The sequence below is a fragment of the Balaenoptera physalus genome (assembly GCF_965194825.1).
Source record: "Balaenoptera physalus genome assembly, chromosome: 4".
NCBI classification, from domain to species: domain Eukaryota; kingdom Metazoa; phylum Chordata; class Mammalia; order Artiodactyla; family Balaenopteridae; genus Balaenoptera; species Balaenoptera physalus.
The window spans coordinates 68,209,005-68,226,580 of record NC_138891.1 but is presented as its reverse complement, the minus strand read 5'-3'; the positions used below and the strand labels follow the sequence as shown (position 1 = coordinate 68,226,580).

General features: G+C 38.3%; 1 protein-coding gene across 9 annotated transcripts in view; it reads right to left on the bottom strand.

Annotated features, from left to right (window-relative positions):
• The window catches only part of TP63 (tumor protein p63), a 228,491-nt gene that overhangs the window by 68,810 nt on the left and 142,105 nt on the right, over positions 1–17,576 (bottom strand). For all 9 annotated transcript variants that reach the window (XM_082461484.1, XM_082461489.1, XM_082461483.1 and 6 more), the window contains one exon: positions 10,304–10,558. In XM_082461484.1, coding sequence (XP_082317610.1) covers positions 10,304–10,558 — 255 coding nt within the window. The remainder of the gene's footprint in view (positions 1–10,303; positions 10,559–17,576) is intronic.

Here is a 17,576-nt window from a genome sequence, read left to right as displayed (position 1 = left end):
TCAAATGCATCAAAATTCTTGTCGGTCAAATGTTAATTTAAATGCTTATTACAATAGCATATCAGTTTCAGATAAGTCAAGTTTATAAAAAGAACTGTTAGGATTTTATAAGTAAACTTAACACACACTTAACACACATATGTCAAGGCATACAAGATATTTAAGCAAATTTTATAGAACTATGAGAATCATTTTGCTGTTTTAAACAATTACCGTAGCTTATAGAACTTTGCTTTTATGACATACAGTTAATCATATCTATGACTTACTTGATGACAATTTCTTGTTCAGAAACGTAATCCATAATTATAACATTGTTCTTATGGGAAAATGAAATTTGCTTTTCCAAGAATACAAAGTAGTAAAAAAAAAAAAAAAAAAAAAAAAAGAGAGAGAGAGAGAGGCAATTTATAACGTTTAATGTTAGGGCTCTAGATTCATAAAATCTCAGATTAACAGATAGAGTAGAAGGAAAAAAGTAAGCAAAGGGGGAGAGAGAAAGAAGGAATATCTTTGAAGCCCAAATTATAATTATTGTAAATTAACTCCTTTGTTACTCAACAAGCTTAAGATATTTGTATTTATATAAATACATGTATTTATTTTTGCATTTTTAATAAAAACTAAATTTTTCTTCTAATGACCTAGTCAAAATGATCACAATTTAAAATTCTGTTACTGGTTTGCTGAAATATTACCAATAAAACACTGAGACTCTAAGAAAAAAATTATCTGATGAACAACTACAGGATCTAATTAAACATGTTTTAAGAAGAAATTATTTTACATTAGAAAAAAAATACACATATGCAAACATATATATTTATCCTACATTTATTTCTAGGGACTTATAGATCTATATTGTTTCATTTCATGTCTGCTTATAAATGGAAAACCTTGAAAAACTGCCTGAATTGAAAGCATGGATATGATGTACTATTCACACAGGTAAATCTAAAAACAAAAATGCAGGATCCTAAGATAATAACATACTGTGTTTTTAGAGCTTCACCTCTCAGGCTCCCAAAGTACTGTGTAAATTTTAATTAAGTCTCACAGCAATCCTACCAAGTAAATATTACAATACCCATTTAACAGATGAGCACAAACAGAGTCACTTGCCCCAGATCACAGAGTTTTTTAGTGCCCACAAGTTCTCCTTCTGAGTTCTGTGTTCTACTTAATGAGCCACACTCTTCAGGAGCCTGTCAGATGACTTCTCAAATTCAAATGAGGATCCTTAAGTAAGCAATCATTATTCTTTCAACTTAATACAACTTGGAAACCACTCCAAGTAAAAGAAAAGTCTTTTGAAATAGTGTCCTCATCTTATTTGTTATATTTTCCACAAGATTTAGTGCAGATGATACTGGTAAAACAGCATGAAGAGGAAAACAAAAATGCAAACTAAATGAGTAACCCACAAAAGAACACCTGTTTGATGAACTTGAAGACACAGAATTAACTCTGCATAAAACAATTAGAAATTACATTCCAATTCTTCAGACCCTTCTAATAAAATAACAAGGTGGCAAATTATACTGTTTTACTTTTTTAACTAAGAAATCATGAGTCTTCATTATTAGATTCAAAGTGAAATGAGAAGGCTGATTCTATTTGTAAAGTGAGAATCCCTCCTTAATTCACCTCACAGTAAATTAGACCTAGGGTCTCTGGCTACTCTCAATTTCCTTTAAACTTCAGCTGAGGGCAGCCTGATGATGGGGTCGTAATCTTTATTAAAAACCACAGGAGAGATGGCTGCTAAGATCAGTACCTTTAGGCCCCTGTGTGCCTAATTACAGGACCCCTTGTTCTAAAAACCATTCTACGTCTACAAAACATCTGCAGGACTTCAAAGAGTCTAAGATTTTCCTTTCTGTTCTACAATAAACTTTTCTTTAATTTCAAAAAATTAGAAGCTGTTGGGCAGAAAGCTATGTTATCTCATGCCTCCTTCAGGCTCCAGTGACCCAATAGACATACTAATTGCTGCTGATATAAAACCATGAGGATTTATTTCATATGTAGCTGCTTTTACCCATGACATGACAGCTGATTGCTAAATACCTCTCATGAGAAAAATACATATTCCCTTCTCCACCAGAGGGGGTGGGGACAGTTACAAGACTTGATCACACTATGGAAATGGATACTATCAGGGAACACAAACAGGAGAAGGTGTAAAGCTCACATATGGGAAGACACTGAGAGCAATAAAGGGGAAAGTTACAAATAAATATACTCCATTTGGAAATAATAATTAATTATTATTATTATTCAGGGCTGACTTGAAGAAATCTCTGTCAAACTGAATGATATACAGTATTTTTTTTAATGGCTCAAGAAAAATACAATGACATTATTCTCTGTCTACACCTCAGTTTTCTGGTGATTTTTGTTCTGCCACACCCTCCATGTGCTAATTACAAATGAGCCATTGTTTAGTGAGCTGAGAAAACTGATTCGAAGCACTTTCAATCGCACTGCCTTTTCTGGGTACAGCTTTGGCCAATTTTAGTTAAGTTATGGAGTCCCATAAATTCTCTAAGTATTAAGTATTAATTCTCTAAGTATTAAAACAAAACAGGGCTTCCCTGGTGGCAGTGTTAGAATCCGCCTGCCAATGCAGAGGATGTGGTTTGAGCCCTGGTCCGGGAAGATCTCACATGTGGTGGGGCAACTAAGCCCATGCGCCACAACTACTAAGCCTGTGCTCTAGGGCCCATGAGCCACAACTACTGAGCCCGTGCACCACAACTACTGAAGCCCGCGTGCCTAGACCCCGTGCTCTGCAACAAGAGGAGCCACCGCAAAGAGAAGCCCGCGCATCACAATGAAGAGTAGCCCCTGTTCGCCCCAACTAGAGAAAGCCCGCGCACAGCAACGAAGACCCAACACAGCCATAAATAAATAAGTAAGTAAATAAATAAATAAAAAATTTTAAAATAAATAAATAGATAAAACAAAACAAAGAAGATTCTTTCTTTATGCCAAGGACCCAATGCTGCAGATCATTATATTTTATAAAATAAAATTTTATAGGAATATGAAGGTAGGAAGGTCATTAACTGCATGAAAACAAACTGAGAAAGATCTACATTGATAATGTATTGCTTAGTTTATTGCAGGGGGGTGGGAGGGGGCGGTTAATCTATAGGACTTTTGAAAGGAACAGAGAATTATTATTTCCAAATGGAATATATTTATTTGTAACTTTCCCCTTAGATGCTTGCTCTAGTTTCCAGTTATTTTATTTAAATTTTAAGTAACTGTCCCTTGTCACTGTTAAATATACTGCAAAGACAGCCTTCAGTCTGACTATGGTTTTGTTTGGTCTGTGGTTTTTACAACTTTTTTTTTTAAATGAATATATCACTTAAAGATCTGGAGATATTACATGCAAATCCAGGTTTCCAAATGCTCTTGAAAAATTCATCTTTTAACTCCAGCCCTACCTTCCCCCATGACACCAGGGTGGAGTTGCAAAGCAGATTCCCTTGCAGACAAGGTGTGTAAACTCATCTTGCCACTGTTCCCATCCCCACCATTTGACTCATTTCCACTACCCCCTAGTGCCAGATATTTGGGTTTGCCACCTTCAAGGTAGTCCATTATTAGTGGAAGTGATTTTTTAGGGAAATGGGCCTGAGGATCGGATCCCTGCTCTTGATGGAAATTTCCATGTTAATTTATTTATATCACAATCCTCCTCAAAATAATCCACACTTCTGGGAAACCAAAGCCACGGTGGAAAACAAAATACCAAGTGGCTGGTAATATCTGCAAAACCAAATTGACTACTATGAATAATAATATAAGTGAAGGAGAAGGAGGAAGAGGAAGAGGAACAGGACAAAGAATAAGAAGGGAAAAAAAGGGGGGTTGCTGTTATTCTTTTTGTAGTAGAAAAAGAAAGGCAAGTTTATTTAAATTTGCTATTTATTTCTTCTTAATCAGTGGTCAGTTCTCGTAACATTAGATGCAATAAATAAATAAATATAAAATTTTTTTCCTTTAAGTAGAAACTCTACCGTGGATTCAGGAAATCACTGAGCACAGGCTGGGAGGGCCCTAAACATCAGATTAGGTGAAACTGGCTTATCACGAATACATTAACCTAGAGTTAATTTAAACAAATTAGAGCAAACTTGCTAAGTTATTCTGCTCTGGATGTGGGGACAACTCCCCTATAGCATGGCTTACAATTGAAATTCACTTTAAAGTCCAAAACCTAGAGTTAAATAAGTAACATGAACCATCCCCAAGAATCTCCAAACCCTTTATTTAGGACATTCTTCCTCAATACTCTCATCAACTAAGAAATAGCTTGGATAACAGGTGACAATGCTCAATGTTATTATTTTCTTTATCATGGGAGGAGCACACAAAGACACTTCGTTATGTATCTCTGGAGATTTATAGGATAGCTCTGGCAAGAAGTGAAAATAACTTTGTTATGATTATCAAACGTACCACTGGCAAAAGACAAGTCTATTGACTTCTGTCCCTTAGCAATGAAATCTAACAGCCACTCAGTTAAGACCAGCCCCAGTAAAGGCTCAAGTGTTGGTGAGAGAAGCGTTTCCTTTGTGCAAGGAAGCTGATAAATCATATTCACCATGGAAAAGTTTGTCTGTACATCATGTCCTTTGATGGGCTATTCTTAAGAGCCCCAAGATTCCAGAGGGCCACGCAATGGGCCGGCTTGCATTAGATTTCTGCAGAGCTGGCAGCCTTCTTCTGGAAGTCTTACATTACAGGTAACCTGATGACAGGGAGGGTGGGCCACAGGCATGCATCTCAGCTCGCCTGTGGAGGAGCCAAGGGGAGCGAGCTTGCAAGACCCGATATGCTGGGATCAATGAAACTCTCCGGGGAACTAGCTGTTCCCCTTTCAAATGCCACCTCCCTAATCTCTCCACTTGCTCAAGTCAGAGTCTTCAAAGCTCTGAACACGACGTGAGGCTGGCATGATTAGGAAAGGCAAAGGAAGAGGGCTCTCTAAATCACGGGTGGAGGCAAATGGCATCGAATTAATGGACAGTTAACAATCAAGGTCAGAATGGAGGGATACTGCTTGGGACTGTAATTATTTCTTTTGGTCATGAGGAGAAAACAAAGTTTTTTCATATTTACTAAGGGCCTACTATATGCTGGACATGGCTCTGAGCACTAGGTCCAGGTGCCTGCCCTACAAGACCTTGACATCTATGACGGGAAAAAAATCACAAGAGCAAAAAGGGATGTATGTCCAAAGTCTAGGGTCATTATCTCAGACGGAGAGCACAACAGAAAAACACTAACCTGAGGATTTTCCCAGTATCTGCACACAGATTATACTGTGTGTCCTGGGTTGTGCGGAAAACAGCTCTCAAACTGTCAAAGGTGCGTGAGGCTGATACTCAAGACAGATTGATCTATATTCACACACAGAAAAACCCTTGTCCCTGGAGTTCAGCAAAAGAAAGTACTCTGCCCCCAGAAGTAGTGTCCTTACCAGTCCTCTCAAAGCTCAAGTAGGTGCCGTAGAAGGCTTATCTCACCCTCACCAGCAACTCCAAAAGCATTCCAGATCGGTACCTATGATTCTTCTGAATGGCCATCGAGTATTCTGTCATGTGGATATGCCACAATTTATGGAACCAGTTCCCAACTGGTGAGTGTGTAGGTTGCCTCCAATACTTTTGCCACCACAAAAGCACTGCTATTATTTACTTAACACGGAGAATTAAAAAAAAAAAAAAAAAAAAGGACATCCCCATAAATGAGAAATAAATGCTGGAATTCAACAGGTTCTTAAAGCTGGAAAAGACCTTTCCTAGTGCCGGCAAGGAGAGCCTACATCTTCTTGGACAGACTTAGGAAAGCAGCTCGGCCAGCCTGCGGAAGTCTGCATATGGGAGGGCCTGATATCATCCTATGCCATCTATTCACATATTTGAGTAGTGGATAATATTACAGTCCTGTGGTGCTGGAGTATGCATGCTAATAGCCCAAAAGCACTAAGAAAAAAAAAAGTAGAAGACATTTTGCTTTGCATTCTCTCAAATTATTACTTGTGGCACAACTGAACCCTCAACAAAACTATAATAAGCTCGTGAAGCAAAGGGATTCAAATTCAGACTCAGTAAACACATGTATGCCTATGACTAGTCAGGTGCTGATAGGTGCACTTACATGTGGCATGTAATCCTCACAATAAGGAAAGTATGAACCTCCCTAAGTGTAAGTGGAAAAAGTCAAGTTCAAAGAGATTGAACTCTCTGAGCAGGTCCCAGATGCTGCTAGTAAATTTCAGGGTTGAAATCTGCACCTAAATTTCTTGTCATTTCCAAATTACCATACTGTCAACTGGCCTGTGGCTGATGAGTTCCAGCTATAATGCTAGACCAGCACTATATTATATTAAATGGTAGGCCTCTATCAGTAAGTAACAATTACACTGTGGAAATAAGAAGAAAGTCTGAAACCCAAGTCCTAAATTCCGTGTTGGTTTGGGTGTGACTGTGTGTGTGTGTGTGTGTGTGTATGTGTGTGTGAAAGAGAGAATATGGAAGAATGTCATTGCTCTTCACTTTATTTCATTGGAAGAATTTTAAAATAGATACCATATTTTTATGGAACTGGGAACACATTCGTTATTGGAAACAGAGAAAGCAAAGGAAATATGTGTATATACTTTAAATATATTAATTATATTTTGGCAGTGACTCTTAGTAAAACCAGAAATTAAAAGAGAAAACAACACGAAAGGATGACAAGTGATAAAATGGTACTAACAAGATTTTTACTAAAGAATTACCAGAAGACTATGAGGTACATGTGACCCTTCCTAACGACAGCTGCTTTTGCTGCTTCCAGTTTGTGGGCAGTTTTTAAAATATAGTGTTTTTATTTTGAAAAATTGCTTTAAAATGCACAGATGCCTAAGAAATAGGTGTTGTATAATGTAGCATAAAAAATGTCCTTTGTCAGGTGGCTTCACTCCATGCTACACAGGGCCTGCGAGTGCCTGTATCTCCCTGCCTTCTGTCAATCAAGAGAAAGACAGTCTAGATAAGATGGTGGAGAGACTTGAACTGGGAGGGAGGGAGGCCTGGGTTCCTCTATTTCTTTGGCTGGTGATCAGCCATGTAACCTTTACTTCTTGAAGTTTCCTCATTTCTAAAATGGGATAACAGCCTCGGTTCTGAGGCTCCAAGTCGCATGAGAGAACACTTAAAAATGTGAGATCTGTGTATAAGTGTGAGGGTATATAATTTGGCTCAAAGAGTTAGGTGCTGCTATGTATAAGACACTGGTGTACATGGTTAAGAATTTACATATTTTTAGGTGATCTCAGGAGTTACTCAAACAAGGGTTCAAATGTGCTGGATTTAGACGAAATGTAGCTGGGCCTAAAATAAGTCTAATTGCGAACAAGAGAAAGATCATGAATAAAAATATAAATACCATGTGATACGCTAGTAGGATGGAATGGACATCTAATTCAACCATTTTATTCTGTAATATCTATAGCATACACTGTAGACAACTGAACAGACACCCAAGAAAGGCAAACCAGCTTAACCAAGGTCATGTATTAATGGCAGGCAAATGAACTGATTAGAAGCTAAGTTCTTCTAAAAACTATGTTGATTAATAACACTATCTCATCTTAAGGAAAAGAAGTAGTTTTCACCCCATTCATCCTCATCAGAGGCACAGACTGAATTCTAGAAAGATGAAGTGACTTGGCTAAGGTCATGAGGATGATCACAGTGAGAATCCAGGTTTTCTGGCTCCCAAGAGATGCTCTTTCCCATCACCACAGTGCCTACCCCTCTTTCAGGGTCCTGATACCACTGCTATCACATTTAAGGAAATTTTACCAGGGTACTCTACAAAACATTTTCTTTACTTTTTTAAAAAATTAATTAATTTATTTATGTATTTATTTTTGGCTGTGTTGGGTCTTTGTTGCTTTGCGCTGGCTTTCTCTAGTTTTGGCGAGCGGGTGCTACTCTTTGTTGTGGTGCGCGGGCTTCTCAGTTTGGTGGCTTCTCTTGTTGTGGAGAATGGGCTCTAGGCGTGGGCTTCAGTAGTTGTGGCATACAGGCTCAGTAGTTGTGGCTCGCAGGCCCTAGAGCACAGGCTCAGTAGTTGTGGCACACGGGCTTAGTTGCCCTGCGGCATGTGGGATCTTCCCGGACCAGGGCTTGAACCCGTGTTCCCTGCACTGGCAGGCGGCTTCCTAACCACTGTGCCACCAGGGAAGCCCCATTTTCTTTACTTTTAACCTACCACTTATGTAGATATCCCCAACCTTTTTTTTTTTTTTTTTTTTGAGACAGTGTACCTCTCTGAGAGAGGGGATTTGATGGAAGATGGTTCAGAATTGCACTAAAACTGAAAAAAAGCGTTAAGACTTCTGTATGAAGAGGTGGGGAGGGAGGGAGGAGGAAGAAAGATTGATGGTCCATCATGCTCCATCCCCAAGGTTCTTAAGCCATTTTAGGAGGGCGGTGATTCTTCATTTAGTGGCCCCAATATGCCCATTATCCCTCAGATGTGCTCACTCTTAATATAGTAGAGCTCTGCAAATGTCAGATGAAAAACTGTTAGCTTTGAAGTTCAGTGACTGTAAACATCCAATTGGTGTGACCCCTATTCAAAAACACATCAGTGCTCCATTTATAAAATGGTTATTTTAGTGGTTCTTCAGCAAGATATTACTTAGATCAATCAACCAATATATCTTTAAGTTTACTCTAAGTTTACTCACCTGGAGTGTCCACCTCCACAATTATTAACATAAAAGAGACTAAACAGTATGACACGACTGATTAAAAAAAGCACATGGAAGAGAGATCAAGTTTTAAGCTAACACTTCTACTTTATGGTTGAAATACGAACCATGACAGAACCGCTTCTCAAACCATGAAAGAAAAGCGTTAAGATAAATTTTTAGACAATTATGGTACATCCTGATGTGAAATGGTGAAAAGAAAAAGAAAGGACATAATCTAGTGGGAGGAGGGTGGCAGAATCAGAAATAGGACCAGCTACACAAAAGTCTCTGTAACTTTAGGGATGCCACCGAATCCCCATGTTTTTTCAGCTTTCCTTACTAGTAAAATGGGAGTTGTGAAATGTGCCCTACCTAGCTCACAAAAAAGTTAGGTCAAAATGAGGGGACACGTGTGAAATTATGTTGGAATTTAGTGTTACTAATGCAGATTATTTTATAAACTCTGTACAACTGGAGAAAAGCCTGGATACTGTAACATACAAAGAGAAATGATTTCCAAGGAAACCTATTTGCCAAAGAGGGAAAAATCTATTAAAACAATTTGAAAGCTACTTCTCAACAAGACGATGACGTTTGGAAGCATTTCTATAATCTCGGCAAACATTAAATTCTTTGACAAAATGTGCGTCACTTTGGTCTTGGGCATTCTTTGATCGACCAGTTAAAACCAGTCTTATAGGTTTCCTCCCTTATATTTAAGCTTTATTCATGTTATAATAGAATAAACTCTGAAATAGAATCAACATTCTTGTAGCTTTTTTAATTTTTAAAAGTATTTCCATGTTTTCTTAGAAAAGTTCTATATAAGATTTTTTTTCAACATTTTTCATCAGAATCTCTTTGAAGCTAATTTAGGCCTCTAATGTGTAGTTTAAGAGGATTTTTGGGAGGGAAACTTGCTTCTACATGTAATAGATATATATGTATCAATAAATTATGATTCATGCCATAGAACCCACATGCACAAATTTAACCCTTCCTTAATAGATAAGATCTTAATTTCTTTTTACACTGTGTTTGTGATTTTATTCATTTTTTTTTTAAATCGCACCTTACTGGGACATTTATTTTTTCAAAATAATGAAACTGGCAACGCCTACATTCTGCAGACTGCAAACACATATCCTACGGTTACGGTATTTTCCATTGGCGTAATGTTTTACGTTTTTCCAAAAAAAAATCTTTCACACAAAGGACCTCCCAACAGCGTGAGGCAGGCTAGAATGCATCAGCTGAAATTGCTAGGAGCCAGCCAGAACGCAGGAGTTTGGTTCCCAGATCAGGGCTGTTCCTACTAAATGGCACTTTCTCTCTCTCTGGTTCAGTGTTGAATATTTCAAACCAAAATGTCATTAGAGGACAGGGAGAAATTTTGCACCATTCAATATGGAGCTCTAAGCTTTGATGGGGGAGAGAGCCGGGGGCGGGGGTTGGGGGGGAGGGGTGATGGAGAAGACCCTTGTACTTGGGGATCAGGTTCAAGGACACATGGGCGCCCGGTGCTCTTACCGTCCAGGTGGCGGACTTGGCGGTGCTGGACTGCTGGAAGGACACGTCAAAGCTGTGTGGGCCCGGGTAGTCGGTGTTGGAGGGGATGGCGGGCGAAGGCGAGAGGGCGTCGAAGGTGGAGCTGGGCTGTGCGTAGGGCGAGGGCGCCGTGACGCTGTTCTGCGCGTGGTCTGTGTTGTAGGGACTGGTGGACGAGGAGCCGTTCTGGATCTGCTGGTCCATGCTGTTCAGGAGCCCCAGGTTCGTGTACTGTGGCTGTGGGACACCCAGAAACCCCCCATGTTAGCCATTTAAGCTGCAGATCCTTGCTGCCAAAAAGGCATCATTTGGCGAGTGCCTTCTACAGAGTTCCACCTCACATCTGCAACACTTCGCACTCAAGGGAAAATGACCAATGTGTCATGCATAGTTCGAAACACCAAGAGGAATCCCAGGCGTGTGTATGTTTTGTAATGACCTGCACAGTTCACACGGCTTCATGGGCAACCTTTGGAGACTGCGGTCTCCCCGAGAGCGTTTGAAAGTGGATTATGTGCTCATTCGCAAACTGGGCAAGAAGGGCCCGTGCTCCGTAGCTGCTTATGAATTCTTTAAAATAAGTGAATACTGCCTGCTATTCTTTTTCTTCGTCTGTCCTGGTATTCAGAATGAAAAAGACCACTGGATAGATATGTTCTAGAGGACACTTAAGCATCAAATTTTTGTTTACTGAGAAAAATCAGTTGTCCTCCAAATTTCCTTTTAGTCATCATTCTAAATTCTGTCTCAGGGTACCGACTTGCCCCCAGGGACTGGGTTCATGAAGACTGGAGGGAAATGAGTAGCAGGGACAGGGAGAGGCAACTATATATTTTAACAGGTTACATGCTAGCAGACCATCCAAACAGCCTAATTTTTCATCTGTTTTTTCATTTTCTTTGTAGCAGTTTACTATTTTCTAAAGTAGAACATGTGTAAGAGAAATATCATCTAGTTATGATTAAAAGTCTATGTTTGAAATAATTCAGAAGTACATTAATTCATATAGCTTCTCTGCCAGGTGTTTTATTTCTTCTAGGAAAACCGGCACCAAGTAGGTATTCAATAAGGTGTTTATGGGAAGAATGATTTAACTTCTCATTTCATCGGCAAAAAATCCTTACTGTATTACTATCAGAGAGGGGAAGTGATTTGCTCAAGCATCGGCTAATAAGCAAAGAGTAGGGATTTTGAAACCAAATCTTCCAAGTCCAGGGCCCTGCCAACACCATTCCATCTGTCAGCCTGATAAGATAATTCAAGTCATTCCTGAGTCAAATTGGACAGATTTCCAGAAGGGGCCACCAGCCTGTGTACCATTTTCCCTTTGTGAAATCTTCTGACATGTGGAAACCTCACTGTTTCTTCAAGTTAGCAAAAGGAAAACAAATCAAAAGCAAAAAGAAGAAGGCAGTCCCGTGGGTACATATTTTATAAAGGAAATGAGGAGTCTGGATCTTCAACTGAAATATAACAGAGTCCCAGATTAAGTCAAACTACAGAGAAGAACAAACTCACAAAGAAACGGATGCTTGAAAACAATTTTAATTCAACTTGAAGCGTACGAAAATTATTTTACTAAACTTTAAGTATTTCACACGGGGAGGAGAAAGGACTCTGTCATTCCATTCAGTCCAGAGAGCATCTGTCTAAATGTTAACGGTTGCATGCCCATTCCATTACATTTATACATTCGCATTCCACTGCCGAATGCCATGTCCCCATTTGCTCTTCAAATAACTATTAATCTCTTTACACTTATCCCGCTGCTGACAAGAGCAGCTGTTAGTCTAGCCTTCTCTCCCCTCTGACTTCCACAGCTCCTAGTTCTCCTGTCCTCCATCTTTAGCTTCCCCTCTTGACAGGTGAGGCAAACTGCAGGTGAGACAGCTATGAGAGACAGAACTAAAACCTGAGGCCCGGACGAAGGCGTCCACACCCCTGGCTGAATGAAAGCTCTTAGGCGTCCAAGCCTGCGGCAACAGCCTAGAAAGGGGATTGAAATTATTATTTGTGTTCAAGTTAAGGGTCAGTATACAAAGCACTCCTGAGCGTCCTGTAGGAATCAGATAATGCTCCCAGAGGCACGTGCTTCCCTAGAGCAGTACAATTAGGGAGGTAGCCGCCCCTGACAAAGGGGACAAAGAAATTCGCCAAGCACTTTCTCACAGGCGGTAAAAAGCCTGTTGGGCCAACCCTTTCCTCCTCCTTCGAGCTACACAGAATGGAACTTCAGCTAATTGTGCGCTTGGAGGAGAACAAAGAAACATTGCCCTTTGAATTTTTTTTTTTCCAATAAATGTAAAGAGAAAAGTTTGGGGACCCAGCTTTAAAAGCCAGTGAGTAAACACTCAGTGCTGCTTGAAGGACATAAGAGAAATGGAAACTCCATTTACCTCAGGGGTACAAAGACGACGTCCCTGGGACAGCAGTGAGACTGAACGTATGGGGTGGCACCAAAGAAGCAGAAACTGTATTTCAAGCCATTAATAGGTGTTGATGGCTATGCTTTTACATGCCATAATTTTTAATCCCAAAAAGTTCGGGTGAAATATTTTACTTCACAATAGGATTTGCTTCCAGTACTGATGCCTCAATTTATATAATGTAAAACTAGATTTCTCAGGTTTGGGCAAAGAGCTGCTTACTATTCAAGATAAAAATGGGAAAACATATTTCAATTTAAGCTTCCCTCAAATTTTACTTTAAAGAAACAAAAGCTAAGTAGTATACTCAATTGTCTTTAAAAAAAAAAGCATAAAACCAACACTAACTTTGAATTAACTAGCCTGAAACACACAGCAACAAACCCACCAAAGTAGAATTGTATGATTAGAAATCTCCTTGGAGACTTTCCATGGCCTTATTAAAAATTTATACCATAAACCTGCCGTAGGAATTAGTACTTTTGAAGCTAATTTTAAAATGATTTAGTTGACAACGACCAAAAAAGTTTCTTATTTGCTAATTTCTTTGATTTGAAGAGAGTGGACGTGTTGACAAAGTACAATTAGAGGCAGAGGGCAGACCAGCATAGCCAAGAAGAACAAGTGTTAGGTAGGTAGGACCAGCAAAATAATTCACAGCGCCCATCGCAAAATGAAAACACAGGGCCTCTTGTTCATAAATTATTAAGAGTTTCATAATGGTGACAGCAGAACATTAAACAAAGCACGGGGCCCTTTCATGACTGCACACTTTGCAGCCTATGAAGCTAGCTCTGTGCCAGGTTAATGTGAATAATATTTATTTCTTCTTTTCCACCAAAGTGAAGCTGGTGGGATGACAGAAGCAGTAACTGGACCCTTTGTTTACTTCAGTAATTCCATAAACACAGAAGGGAGAAATTTGTGTTATGCTGGGATGCTAATGAGATGCCTATTTATGATGACAAGTAAAATAGTCTCCGAAGTTAGAACATGACACTCGTATGAGTACCAAAAAGTGCCCTGAGAAGAACTCTGTGGGATCCTCTGTGACCCATGTGTTTTTTATGCAACAAAAGCTATTAGAACATTTGAAATGTAATAGGAAGTAGATTGTCCCTTTCTAACAGGTATCTTGATGTTCGAATAACCTTAACATACTCTATAGGGACTCAGTGAATGAATGAACAGTGTTGAATATCTACCCTATCATGTCTGAAAGAGGAGACAGTCTTTTCTCCACAACATATAAAAGGTGAAAATGAACACGATTTGCCTGATGTCTATTATAAGCCTGATAAAGTAAAACAGTGGATTTCCTTTGAATTTGAACAGATGCTTCATTTCCTATAAAATAACTTCGAAATAGAAGACGCTGCCTGGACCCTAGAAAATTACCCACATCTGTAGCTGAAATGTATTCAGCTTCACCACAAACTAGCTGATATGCCCACAGAAAGGATAAAACACACCTTGGTCACAGAAACTTCATATACTCCGGGTAATCACAGAACACCCTGGGGGTGTTCTAAAACATGGAGCTGGTATGGTAAGTGTAGGGATACCCAGGGGCTGAATCTCAAACTGCCTGCTTTCACCATTAGGAAAGAGCAAGTATAACTACCATGCCCAAATATAGAAAGAGGGTTTCCTTGTTGTTTGTTTATCTCCTCCCGTAAGTTCTTTCACATTCCCATAGTCATCTACAGACTGATTTATTTCTTCAGTTTTGATGATTAGAATTAAAATGGCAGTAAAGAATAGAGATTTCTCCTGACTGGTCGTTGTTTTAGAAGCGTCCTATATAAATGCAGTTCCTTTAGTTTCATTTTATTTTTCCTTCCTGGATTACATTGTTTAATGATCTTAAATTCTAAATATATTGTGGGCCTGAATTTTCTTCTCATCAGCTCATCAATAATGTATATCAGTATATATCACTGTAAACAAAACTTAATATTGAATACCTGGGTTTATACCTACTTAAAGTTGACTCTGTAATTACTTTCCTGTAAAATAATTTAACATCAAAAAAGAATTCCAATCAAGTCATATGACCAGTGCAATGAAACAGGATCATAGATATAATTTGCATTTCTGAAAATCTCTCCTCCAATGTATCTGTGTAAGAGAATTTTATAAGTTCTTTTTCTCGCCTTTCCTAGATATTACTATCTGTAATAGCTAATTTATGGCAACGATAGTCAATAATATATGGCAAGAGATTAATAAAAAATGGGAATGCAGACCATATCAGGCATAGGAGAGGTTACTTTGGAAACATATAATCAATTTATTTACCTAAATTCAAATGGATCCTTGTCACAGGAAACAATAACTTGCCCAATTTCATTTGAAAAAAATTATATTTATAATCCTTGACTGACTGTTAGAGGAGGCTAAGGAATTAAACATTCTTCAGTGCTCCTTTTATTCGTGAATGGATTCTAGTAATGCAGAAGAACTCTGAACTTAGACTTGGGTAACATGGGGTTTAAGGCCCAACACTGCCACTAATTTGCCATCTACCCCTGGGCAACGTACTTAAACAACCTGGACCTTAGTTTGCTATAAAGTAAAATCTGTATAAAATTGAGGAGACTGAATCTGATGATCAAACATAAATGGTACACCAGTTCTAACATGTTTCTAGGGATGACCATTCTCATCTACAATACTATGTAAAAATAATGCCATGAGATTGCTTTCAAAAAATGAGATAACTGTTTTTTTTTTTTTTTTTCATACAGATTTGCCAGACCAAACCTACAAATCCAAATTATTTCAGGCAGCATATATAGTTTCCTCAGCTAATATAACCTTTCACCTCAGGCTTCATGGAGGAGCTTTCTGAACACTCTAAAGCCCCTCCTGGGAAAAGAAAACAGCTTTCTTCATGACCCTGGCTTTGCAAAGCATCCATTGGATTATGCTCTAGCAGACAGTACTACATTTTTATCCCCAAATATTGGCAGAATAGTGACTTTTAAACAAGCACGGCCTGAGGGAGAAATGCTTGTCATTTTTTAGTCTTCTACCACCTGCCTCACCTCAAAGAATGATGGTTTGTTTTATGCTAGAATTAAACACAATTGATTGAATGTGCTCTATCTGAGGTCAAGAAGATATTTGTATTCTATGTTAAATTAAAGCACCATCTTTTCACCTTAAGAATGTATTCAGCATCACGTTTTTCTCAAAACCAGGTTTTGTTAGATATAAAATATTTCACTTCTTTTGTCTTCCAAATGATCCTAGAAAGTGAGTGGAGGTAAAATATACTCATACCTTATAATGAACAAAATGTAAAAATAAAGCATTAAAACCCACAAACCTAGAAAGACAGCCTGCAAAGAGTTTACTAGAATGTGTTATGTTCTGACACAAAGTGTCAAGATTCCTCTGAGGTCCAAGATTCCATAACTTAGGAGAGAGCGCCCTAAAAGCTCCAGCCAAGGCTGACAAGGGCAGGTGAAACAAATAAATACAAAGTTGGCTAATCAGGTAGACAACAGTGTCAACAAATATTAGCCATAGTACTTGAAAAGCTAGGAAGTGTGAAACATAGTGAAACTAGAACTCAATCCAAATTTAGCTAAATTACACTGTGTAGAGCTCAATTAAGGAAAAATAATCTTTAAATTCTATGATTTCATTAAGTACTCCCTTTTAGTAATAATGACAAATAAATAAAATTATAATCAAGAGCATCTCAATTCTAAAAAAACCTGACATCACCATTACATACCAAGGATGCACTGGACTTAGCAGAAAGGTATAATTTTAATATTCAGTAATTCTTGATCAAAATAATAGGGAAAAGTATACAGAGTTTTAGTTTCTTTAAAGTGAACCAGGAGTTATTTATTAAAGTTGGGTCAAAAATGTGTTTGAGGAAAGTTTCAATCTATAACAATCCCTGTCTTAATAGTTTTTTAAGCAGACATGTAATGCTAAGAGAAGAAAGTACACAGTAATGGAGATCTTTAGTGATGGGTTATACCATCTATATGGAAAGCATACCATGGTAACATTAGAAGCTCATCAATAATGCTTTGCTGGTTTCTAAAGTGAGTTTAAAATATTTAAAAATAACTTTGATAATGTATCTGTCTAAACCATATCGGAAATTACGACTTAAAACACTGGGGTGATTAAATGTGATTAATGTTTTATCACAGGAGGTAGTTTTGCTCACCGTGATATGAAACTGAAGACATATCAATTTCAATAAAATAATGGTGACCATCAAGATTAAAAAAGTCTGAACCCTATTTAGCATCCATATTTTAATCTGGGAGAAGAATCTTAGCTATTACTACTACTACTATCACTCCTCCTCCTCTGCTACTACCACTAAGTTCTCTCTGAGTCTTACTATGTTCCTCATAGTGTTTAAGTGCTTTGCACATATTTACTCAATTAATTCTCATGAGTTAAGTGGAATTATTATCCCATGTTTTATACTTATTTTACAGATGAGGAAACTGAAGCTCCACAAGATTAAGTGCTCAGGGTAGTAAGTGACAGAGCTCAGATGTGAAACCAGTAAATCTGTCTTGAGATTTACCCACTTTCTTAAGTATCCTTCACTCGGAGTCACTCAGATTTCTGCTTGGAATATTTATGTAAGAGTTACACTCCCAGAGATAAACCCATGAACGTATGGTCAACTAATCTATGACAAAGGAGTCAAGGATATACAATGGAGAAAAGACAGTCTCTTCAATAAGTGGTGCTGGGAAAACTGGACAGCTACACGTAAAAGAATGAAATTAGAACACTCCCTAACATAATACACAAAAATAAACTCAAAATGGATTAAAGAC